The sequence below is a fragment of the Plectropomus leopardus genome, chromosome 18 (genome assembly GCF_008729295.1).
Source record: "Plectropomus leopardus isolate mb chromosome 18, YSFRI_Pleo_2.0, whole genome shotgun sequence".
Lineage (NCBI taxonomy): Eukaryota > Metazoa > Chordata > Actinopteri > Perciformes > Serranidae > Plectropomus > Plectropomus leopardus.
In genome coordinates this window covers 10277869-10287405 of record NC_056480.1, presented here as the reverse complement: position 1 = coordinate 10287405, position 9537 = coordinate 10277869, and the positions used below count along the sequence as shown (strand labels likewise).

General features: G+C 39.4%; 1 protein-coding gene across 1 annotated transcript; it reads left to right on the top strand.

Annotated features, from left to right (window-relative positions):
• The first annotated feature begins 664 nt into the window (after window positions 1–664).
• On the top strand, window positions 665–8953 carry LOC121957897 (snake venom 5'-nucleotidase-like). Its single transcript, XM_042506697.1, has 9 exons — window positions 665–1201; window positions 1299–1521; window positions 2051–2239; window positions 3155–3352; window positions 3578–3732; window positions 4685–4793; window positions 5993–6142; window positions 7373–7573; window positions 7659–8953. The coding sequence occupies exons 1-9, from the start codon at window positions 848–850 to the stop codon at window positions 7886–7888; spliced, it is 1809 nt and encodes a 602-aa protein (XP_042362631.1). The 5' UTR covers window positions 665–847; the 3' UTR covers window positions 7889–8953.
• The last annotated feature ends 584 nt before the right edge of the window (window positions 8954–9537 follow it).

Sequence of the window (9537 nt, the reverse complement as noted above, 5' to 3'; positions counted from 1 at the left end):
ACACTACATGTCACATTCACCTATTCACGCACACATTCACACACTGGTGATTTTCAATCACATTTGCATCATAACAATGTGAATTGTGTGTGTATATTAATAGTGGGAAACTCCCCTCCATCTAATCAGTGACTACAGCCCCCTGCTCCCCTCCCAACATGCCTTGTGTCAGGTAATTACACTGTAAATCAAGGTGTTACCCATTGTTTGTGATTAGTGTTACAAGGTTTATGCTCCTCTCTTGACCAGGTTACTCTTGAAAAAAGTACATTTTTAATGTCAATGACACATTTTCTAGTTAAATAAACATTATATATAAAATAATGATAACATAAGCTGTGGTGGATTTTCTTATTCAACTTGATTTCAAGTGAATATGATTAGACTTTCTCATTACAGTGAAAAAAAATGGAAATAAGTAGCTGTAGTACCTCTCTTTCAATTAGTTTTTAGACTTTTCAACTTTATTGGCATGACAGTTAAATACATGCAGCTCCTCTAAAACTGAGCTGTTAAGACTGTAAACAAGAGACCATGTTGTGACTTAGGTTTACTTAGCTGAGGCTTCTTCAATCACCACCCTGCAGAACAAACTAGTTTATCTACTTGTATAACAGAAAGTGAAGAATCTCAAAAGTGTTTCATAACAAGTACCATCGTAACCTAGATCCTCCCAGACGCCCTACTCCTGACCTTTTGCCAGCAGGTCTCATTAAATTTATAAAGAGACTTTGTAGGGAAACAGAAGGAGAAGAGAGAAGGACGAAAGGAGATAAAGAGGAATAAATAACCACCATCACGGTTTTCCTCCATCAATATTTTTGTTTTTTTTGTGCACAGCAAAGAGATGGCAACAGTGCACCCAGAGCAGAGAGCTCTTCCTTGGCTCTGCTTTGTCCTCCTGCTTGGCCTCCGCGTGTCCACTTCAGAGGCCTTTGACCTGACTATACTCCACACCAACGACATACATGCCCGGGTGGAGGAGACCAATGAGCGATCAGGGAAATGCAGCAGCAGCAGCAGCAGCGGATGCTTTGCCGGGGTGGCCCGGAGAGCCACGATGATCAAGAGGATCCGCAGCAATGAGAGCAACGTCCTGCTGCTGGACGCTGGAGACCAGTTCCAGGGGACTATCTGGTTCAACCACTACAAGGGAACCGCGGCTGCACATTTCATGAATGAACTAAAATATGATGCCATGGTAAGAAATGAGAGCAGAATGATGAATGAAGGACGATGAAAGCAGCTTTGAATATCATTATGCAGTTCTCAATTTGAATTTTTGTTTTATTTTTCAGGCTTTGGGAAATCACGAGTTTGATAACAAAGTGGAAGGACTCTTGTCACCGTTCTTGGAGCAGATCACGTTTCCAGTTCTCAGCGCCAACATCATAACAGATGCAACTCTGGCCTCGACATTTGGCAGGGCTTATATGCCTTTTAAGATCTTTACTGTTGGCGGTGAGAGGGTAGGCGTGGTGGGATACACAACAAAAGAAACTCCTGTAGTGTCCCAACCTGGTAAGTGGAGGTGGATGTTTTTCCTGTGATTTTTTGGCTCTGTCTCATGCTCAACTGAAGGCTTTTACACTGTGAACATAATGATGATACACATCCTATAATAACATGGTCGTAAAAACACCTTCAAATGTTTCCACTTCTTTTAGTGTAAAGAGTGAATCACTCAGAGGATGAAGTCACTGTTTTAAATGGCGAACAAAAACAAAATAGAACATCATGTAGGTTTAGAGAGAGAGGTGGTGGAAATTTAACTAATTTGTTCAAGTATGAACAAATACAAATTTTATATGTCAGAAGAGAAAATAATTATAAACAAAACCACTTATAAAAAAAACAATAAACCCATGGTTTATTCATTTAAAGGCTCCACAATTCAGACGTGGTAGATTCTAATATTCTAATAGTTCAACTGCTGCCTGAAAGTATCAAAATGAGAGAAAAACAATATAACTTGAGAGGAATTAGCATTTTTTTTAAAAGAAATGGTCAGTTCTGACAGTGTCTCTTTCTGTCCATGTTGTTTCCACAGGACCACATCTGAGGTTTATGGACGAAGTGACTGCCCTGCAGTCGCAGGTGAAGGATCTGCAGAGACAGGGAATCAATAAGATAATCGCTCTGGGTCACGCAGGTATTGATGTGGATAAGGAGATCGCGAAGAAGGTCAGCGGAGTCGACGTTGTCATCGGTGGACACACCAACACTTTCCTCTATACAGGTACAGAGGTTAATATAGCTGTTAATGCCAGTGGTGGAAGTACTCATATTCTTTTCTTCAGTAATGGCAGGAATACCAAAGTCTAGAAAAACTCCATTACAAATAAAATACCTTGTATTCAAAATGTTACTCACTACTTTGCTGTATAATCAGTAAAATGTACTTAAACTATAAATGCCTACACACAATAAAACTTCTAATCTGTTCACATATTATTCCAGGATTATTTCACCATTGCTAGCTTTAGTTACACCATTTAAATAACCTAAATTAACAAGAGCAAGTGCTGTGCTTTGGGACAATTACATTCTAAAGGACAAATAAATAACTATAAAACACTCAACAGATGATTAACTGTGCTGGAAACAGATGCTGTAGGCTGCATTGTTTTGGCCTGGTTTTGCTCTGTCCGCAGCATTACAGTGAACCATATTAGGAGTGATACAGAGGTAAAGAGTTTTGCCTGCCTGATTTTGTAGAGTTGCAGACTTTATTGATATGTTTTTATTGATGTTATTTCTTTGTTGTGTCTAGCCTACAGATAAAACTAATGGCATAAGTCCAGTTAAGAACTACATAGATTGGATTTGTAGGTGTGGTTTAGTCATTAAAAATATACTCTACTCTGTGCAACACAACATGGTTAAATCAAAAATAGATGACCACATTATTCTTAGCCTCTTGGCCGCTTGTGAAAGGTGGCGCAGCGCATCTGCTGTTTTACAAGAACTGCTAAGAGTGGCCATGATCAGCTCGAGTGGCCCACCACTGTTATGTAATAATGAACATTCTTAGTTGCAGCCCTAGTATACTATTGACCCTTCTGTGTGTCTGTAATAAAGTTTGAGTATATAATTGAACATTTTGATAAACATGATTTTCATTATAGTCACTGTTTCTTTCTTCCTTTCTTAGGTGACCCTCCTTCTACCGAAAAAGCTGCTGACGTTTATCCGCTCATTGTAGAATCAGACGATGGGCGGAGGGTTCCTGTTGTGCATGCCTATGCCTTTGGGAAATATCTGGGTATTCTGAAGGTGACCTTTGACGATGATGGCAATGTTTTGAATTCCACAGGAAACCCCATTCTGCTGGACAGCAGTGTCCCACAGGGTAAAGACACCAGAACAGAATCTTTGTTCCCGGTTTTTCATTCATTTTTTGTCTAAGTCTTATCCTTCTTGCCTCTGTAACATTACTTTGTATCTGTTGGGTATTTTCCCTTCTCTTTATGTTGCAGGAGAAATTCTTTTCTAAAGATCTTTTTAGATATTAAATACATAACATTGCTGGCTTCATCTGTCTCTAAAATGTATAGCCAAATGTCCAATTGTCCAGATCCAGGAATTCTTGCCGACGTGGAGGAATGGAAAAAGTGTCTGGCCAACTTCACAACTCAGGTGGTGGGAAACACTCAGGTCTTTCTGAATGGGACCGAAGAGGAGTGTCGATTTGGGGAATGCAACCTAGGAAACCTGATCTGTGATGCCATGGTAAATATTTAATGACTAAATATGTAACAGTACAGATAACATGGTACACAATAACATACAATAGAGGGACTGCAAATGGGAAACTGAATATTAATGAGAGCAGTTTCAGCACTGTCTGTCAATTTTTTTGTAGTCACATTTGTGTTTACTTAAATGCCTATTCAAACTTAAAGGTTTAGAGGCAATTAAAAAAAAAAAATGCCAACTGATGTTATCATCATTGGCTTGTTGCACGAAATAGGTCACGACAATCAAGATGATCATCTATGTCAGTATAAATACATACTTGTCCTGAGTCGAGGTTAAACAGTCTACATTATGAAATGAGAGGCCCTTTGTCTGATGAAATCTGTTCTTAAGGTCAAATTCTGATCAAAGACACATCTGAGAAAATGTCAGATTGTTTCACAGTCCATGTCGTCTGAATTTCACAATCTTCCAAAGGCTTTCTTAGAAGCCATAGACACCAATCCATTATATTCCTTATATTGCAAAATACAGCGTACACAGAGGCTGAATCATCCAAAGCTACTCTAAAGCTAAAGTGGACTGGGCAGAGCGTACACTCCGCAAGGAAAACAATGCACCTATTAACCACCCTTCAAATTAACCATAAATTCCTCCTTATAACTAGGCCACTGAAATGACGATGGTAGGTTAGGGTAGGGTAGGGTAGGCTTTCAAACCTTAACAGTATCATCACATCTCTGGCTTAAAAACACAGCCAGCCACACCCTCCTAGAGACAGGAATGTTGGGTTAAACAAGGCCATTGAGATGACTCAAGTGTTACAGCCTTTTACAGTGAAGTAACTGAGTCATACCGAATTGACACCCCCACAACCACCACCACCTTATCTTATTCACACAAACTGCTCTCCAGTAACTGTATTAGAATAAATGTAAAACCCCTGTGCGACTGACACAGTCTGCCTCTCATTTCCATTATTCAGGTCGACAACAACATCAGGTTCTCAGATGGTATTCAGTGGAACCATGTCAGTGCCAGCATTTTCAACGCAGGAGGCATCCGCAACTCCATTGACGAACTTTCCAAGAACGGTGTGTCACTCATTTTCATGAAGTAAAATAAAAACAAGATATTTTAGAATCAGAGCCAGAAAGTGCCAAGAAAACCGGGTTTTGCTCTGGCTTCCTGCATGGCAAACAATGAAGATGGTGTATTTCTGATCTGCTGCACTCTTACCAAGCGTCCAGACCTCAGAGATGGTCTGATGGCAGTGCCACAAAGCAAGTTCGACAGAACCAGGCTCTCTTTGCCTGATCTGGCTGGACAAACCCTATAGCCTCAGATATAACAGATACCACAAAGATGATTATCAGTTTGCTCTGTTAACTCTGCTCTTCTTATAATTCTTAGTATAATATTCTTCTTACAAAAAAATATTATAGTAAAAAGGAACACTGTTGTTTCAATTAAGGCAAGCTGGCAGAAAATACTAATTGTGAGAATTCCCAACTTAACATTTATTTTACCACTATGTTTCTAACGGGGCCGCTGCACATCCTACAGCTCCTAAACTGTCCTACAGCTCCTAAATCTGCAGCAGATTTTAATGACTTGTTGAAGAACTGCATTTACTTATACTAACATTGTTTGATAATGTGGGAGCCTTGGAAATCCCTTTAGTTTTTGGTGAAATCAAAGTGAAATTAATTATAATATTTTAATAGTATCTGTAGACTAATGAATTTTCCATTCAGAGTTATGTTTGCTATAATAAAATGTTATGGCTAAAGAAGTTGGATTAAGTGCATTTCTAATGTTTCCAGTAAGATAAGAATCTGTATTGCTCATGGTTTAAATTGACAAGAGTGATGCTACTCTAAGGAGCTGTAGAAAGCACTTCTTAGTCAATTTCAAACTGAAATGCGGAAAAAAAACTGGTTTCAACCAGGCTAGATGTAGCATGATGTTCTCGCCAGGTTAAAAGACAGCCTCCTTCATCGAAAAACTATGGCTTTAGATTCAAAATACCACGATAATACATTAATCTAGCTTTGTGGTACAGCCCTCTGGATCAGGTCGATTTCCTCTTCACAGTGTCCAAATGGAAATGCAGAATTTAGTTTTCATTCATCATATGCTGAAACAACAACAGACTTGAGGTATGCTTCAGTCTTGCACTGTAAACAGCATTTCGATCCTATATGGATCTTGGTCAGGTAAAAAAAAACCCAAAAAAACAAAAACAAAAAAAGGAGAACAGAATAAAACACTGTTTATGTGTTGTCTGCAGGTTCAATCACCAGTGAGGATGTGATCACTGTCACACCTTTTGGAAATACTGTTGACCTGGAGGAGCTGAAAGGTTCCACGCTGTTCAAAATCTTCGAACACTCAGTGAAAGGATACGGCCAGAACAGTGCACAGTTTCTCCAAGTATCTGGTAACTTTTATTTTTTTTTTTAATTGTTTCCAACTGTATATATAGCGTCTTTATGATAATAGGACCTCAGTCTTAGGGAGATGACACACTTTCCATAGAGATTACATGTCTTCACCATGAAAAGATGATGTGAAAGTGAAAGTGTTTGTGGCTAAAGCTTCATTCCCACAACACAAGAAACTCGCTACCACCTGTTAGCATCTGACCTTTTTTTAAGATGATTTTTGGGGATATTCTCTTTATTTTATAGGACAGTTGTAGATTGACAGACAAACGTGACACATATGGGAGAGAAAGGGGGAATGGCACGCAGCAAAGGGCCACAAGTTTGAATCGAACCCAGGCTGCTGCAAAGGCCTCAGCATTTGGGACGCACACTCTAGCAGGCGAGCTAGAGGCTGACCCAACATCTGGCTTTTTAATGCAATGGGAATGCGTGAGATTGGCATTCACACCCATAAATTCCTCCTGTAAACTAGGCCACTGAAATGACTATGGTTGGGTACGATAACAGTATCATCACATCTCTGCAAAAACTCAACCAGCCACACCCTCCTAAACAGGAATGTTGGGTTTAACTAGGCCATTGAGATGATTAAAGTGTTACAGCCTTTTACAGTGAATTATCTCAGTCATGCCTACTGATTATTTAATGATTGGCTTGTCACAAAAAAGATCAAGGAAACAAGATGATCTTCTATGTTGATTAGGGCTGAGTATTGATTTTTTTCCCCTTTAAATGATGGTCCTAAAACAATACTTTTAAAACAGTACCAGTGCCTAGACATTAACATTAACGACGGGCTATTTTTAGTACAAAGCCAAATTTGAATGATTTTGATGACTCTGCAGTAGACATAGGTTTTTATCACCTTCGTCTCTGATCAACATTGATGGGAATGCAACACCCTGGTGAACACGGTAATTTCTGCTCCTTAACCGCAAAGTATATAGTGGGTTTACCCGTGTCTGAAACCCTGCATTCACATGCTAATTTTGGTGGAAAAGCAGTGAAAGAAATGGTCCATGGTAGAGCCACGTTTTTTTTGTTTGTTTTTTTTTTACAAAAAATAGATAAACAAGTGAGATAACATGTTTGTTAGAGACATTTAGAGCTGCTGGTAGGTTGATTTTGTGGGACTTTGATACTCTGCCGACATATTTATGTTGGTACCTCCAAGGTTTTTAGGTTTAACATATTGATGGATAAGTTTCCATGTCCTCGAACAGGATTTCGTGTAGAGTTTGACCCCTCTAAACCTGAGGGAAATCGTGTGACAAGCCTCACTACCCTCTGCACACGTTGTCGAGTTCCTCGCTATGAACCTGTTCAGGCGGAGACGGTGTATAAAGTGCTGATGCCGTCCTTCATAGCACAGGGTGGAGATGGATTCTCCATGATCCCAAACGAGAGGCTCAATCACAACACTGGTGAGATGTTTGTATTTTTGTTTGAATTTTTACCAGTATTATTTATCTGAACTTGACTTCATTTTACTATTCCATTCCCTTCCAGGGAATTTGGATGTGTCAGTTGTGTCCGAATACATCAGGAAAAAGCAGAAAGTTTATACGCCTGTTGAGGGACGCATCAAGATCCTCAATTCAACTTCTGGGCAAACCACTTTACTCAACTCTACTTCTGGACAAACCACACCACCCAGCAACTCAGGTTTTGGACAAACAGCTCCATTGGTCTTACTGGTATCACTTGGGCTGCTGTGGTCTCTGTGTGGGAGCATGTAATGCTGACTTTACCCAGAAACAAAATGACTCAAACTCTGTCTCTTCTATCTGAGCACATTGTCCACAATCCTTCTCCAGTGCTCTCTTTATTTGGGGCACTTTCTTCAATCTCATCTTTACTTTATTTCCTTTGCTTTTATGTCTGTTGACCTCCTTCAACTGTCTGTGGGTCTTTGTCATTTTCTCTTCCCCTGTGGGTTCCATGTTAGAGCCAGTCTGGTTACAGTGATTTTGGGCTTCCATAGGGTGCTTCTGATCCAGCCCTACTTCCTTTTCCTCATCTGGGTGTCTAGTCACTCTCGGTCTGCTTTCTACCACAGATCGTCATTTCTGATGGTGTCTGGCCAATGTGTCTTCAAGATGGCACTTGTTGACAAAGGTCTGGACTTTTTTGGTTGAGGATTTTGTTATTTTCCATGTTTCTGAACCATAGAGCAGCACCTGTTTAACATTGGTAATGAATATCTGGAGTTTGGTGAGATGGGTTATATTGTAACATCAGCTGTTTTAGGAAAGTTAGGGAAAGGTGTTCTCGTCTTCTAGCTCTCCGTCTTCCAGTTGGCTGGGTTCTGTGGTTCTGGGTTCGGAGGTTCTGTGAGGCAGTCCAAAGGGAGTTTAGGTCCAGGCTGTCAAAGGACTTTCTGAGATCCTATGACTGTGATGTAAAGTGATGTCGTCCAGAAACGAGAAAGTACATAAAAAGTTTTTGTTTTGTTTTTTAACACACATTAACTTGAAGAACTAACAGGACTGATGGATGTAATTCTACTGGGACTCAAAATCTCAATTCTCAAAAATATGATGATTATACATTCAATTTAAGTAAATGGGAAATTCTTATATGTCCAGAATCATGAAATAAAATCACCCTTTAAACAAGAAATTAAGGTCTTAGATTTTAAATTGACTAGTTCTTGTGTGTCTTTGGTGGCGGTTTGAAAAATATTGTTGCATCATACAGGTGTTATGGATTTAAAATAATTATGGTTTATGCCCTATTAGCTTGTTTGGCTGGTAGGTTTGCTCACTAATGTAATTTACAAAAATAAACTATTGAATTATGTACTTATGAAGTATGTATCTGGCTTCTTTTGCATGTAGAGCCACGTTTTTTTTGTTTGTTTGTTTTTTACTGTAAGTATTGGATATGATGTTGAAAATGAAACATTTGACTGGTGAGAGAAAAAAACTTCAGTACTCTTCATTCAGAATACCTGAGTTAAAGTTCCTGTAAAATAAAGTCCAGCCTTTATGTATGACTGACCTCTGACTGTCTGTCCAGAGAGGGGAGGATTTCATTGTAAGCCTAAATAAAGAGACACATTATATGGGGAAGAATAAAGCAGTTTATCTTCTTCACATTGTGTAGCTTAAAAAAAGCCACATTCAGCAGATAGTTTTTTTTAACCAGAGCTCCTTATGCTGTGTTCACAGTACGAGCAACACAGCAACAGCTAAAAGTCATTTGTAATGGAAGCTGGTGACATGAAGCTCAAACTAACGCTTCAGCAGCTGCAGCTGCAGCTGCTCTCGCTATCAATTTTTTTTTAATGTGAACAATGGTGGCGCACCTCTCTTATGTCAATAGAGCTGTGCTGTAAAGATGATAAACTAGAGACCATCTTGTGATGGGATTACTAGAGTTGCGA